This window comes from Solanum lycopersicum, chromosome 10 (genome assembly GCF_036512215.1).
Source record: "Solanum lycopersicum chromosome 10, SLM_r2.1".
NCBI lineage: Eukaryota > Viridiplantae > Streptophyta > Magnoliopsida > Solanales > Solanaceae > Solanum > Solanum lycopersicum.
In genome coordinates, this window is record NC_090809.1 from 41,292,506 (window position 1) to 41,293,937 (window position 1,432).

At 39.9% G+C, this 1,432-nt stretch overlaps 1 protein-coding gene across 1 annotated transcript; it reads left to right on the forward strand.

Moving 5' to 3' along the window:
• The first annotated feature begins 489 nt into the window (after window positions 1–489).
• On the forward strand, window positions 490–1,131 carry LOC104649767 (uncharacterized). The gene has a single exon (XM_010329312.1). It carries the CDS (start codon window positions 490–492, stop codon window positions 1,129–1,131), a length of 642 nt encoding a protein of 213 aa, XP_010327614.1.
• The last annotated feature ends 301 nt before the right edge of the window (window positions 1,132–1,432 follow it).

The following is a 1,432-nucleotide window of genomic DNA, read 5'->3' on the forward strand; positions in this document are numbered from 1 at the left end:
TACTCTTTAAGAAGGAAGAAGAAGAAGAGAGATAAAAAAAATCGTTAAAATACCCCTCTCACGCGCTCAATAAATGTGTGGTGCACTTTCTTTGCCATGTCAACAAAAATGTTTAATAGATTTTTATTTTGAACAATATAAGTGTTTAATAGGTACAAACCTTTCTTGAGGTGTCTAAGTGAAATATGCGGACAACTTTAAGTGTCTGTGTATGACTTATGTAGAAAATATCCATATTTAGCAGAATAATTATAGGAACAAAATAGACTAATTATGTTAGTAATATATCCTGTACAGCCATTTCCTTATCTGCTTCCGTATTTCTTTCCATCTTACCTATATAAATGTAATAGTATTTTCACAAGAGTAATACACAGAAAATTAACCTAAAATTATTCTCTTTATTTATGTAATTTTAACATGGTATCAGAGCCATAAGGTCGATCTTCGACGGTTTTTCGTACTCATCATCTACCGGGATCTACCGAAATGGAAGACCCATCGGAAAACCCACCGGAAAATCCTAACCAGCTTATTTCTAAGGAACATATGCAACAACTGTTTCAAATGTTTCAAACACTCAACAAAAATTCAACCAACATCGAACCAGGGACTTCACAAACAGTGCGAGTCGCGGAAAAATTGAACTTTACCAATTACACCAAATGGTGTAAACTGATGCAGATAGCAATTGGTGGCCGGGGAAGGCTCAATCACATCATCGTCAACCCCATTTCACCAGACGATCCAGGATACCAGCAATGGGCTCAAAAAGATTCGATGGTCCTTTCGTGGATCATCGAGAATATTGACGGAGATCTCGTGAATCAGTTCTTGGACTACAAAACTGCCCGAGATTTATGGAAAGGCATCGAAACTCTACTCAGTAGCGGTAGAGATGAATTGCAGATCTATGATCTGAACACAAAGGCAACCTCTATGAAACAAGGGATAGACACGATAGAGGTGTATTTTAGCAAATTAAATACCATCTGGAAAGAAATCGATAGACGAATGCCGAACCCAATGAAATGTGCAGAAGACATCACACTGTTCAACTCGTTTATACAACGACAAAGGCTGTACCAGTTTCTGGCTGGTGTGAATGATTCACTTGACAAAGAAAAATGAGACATTCTGAATTTAGATCCCCTTCCAACCATTGATGCCGCATATGCCACCATCAGACAAGAAATTGCTCGTCGTGGTATAATGACCGGCAACTCATCACTGGAACGAGGTCCCTCAGAGATCGGAAGTGGTCTTGTCACTCAACGCCGGTCAGATTCTTCATTTAGCCGGTCAGATTCTTCATTCCGGCGAGAGGACAAAACTCACCTTAAATGCAGCCACTACGGAGGAACCAAACACACCAAGGGAGGATGTTTTAAGCTCATTGGCTACCCAGAATGGTGGGAGGACCTGAGACAGC

Bases quoted from the DNA above. Each gene is read 5' to 3' on its own strand.
- LOC104649767 (XM_010329312.1), top strand. From the start codon at position 490: ATGGAAGACCCATCGGAAAACCCACCGGAAAATCCTAACCAGCTTATT.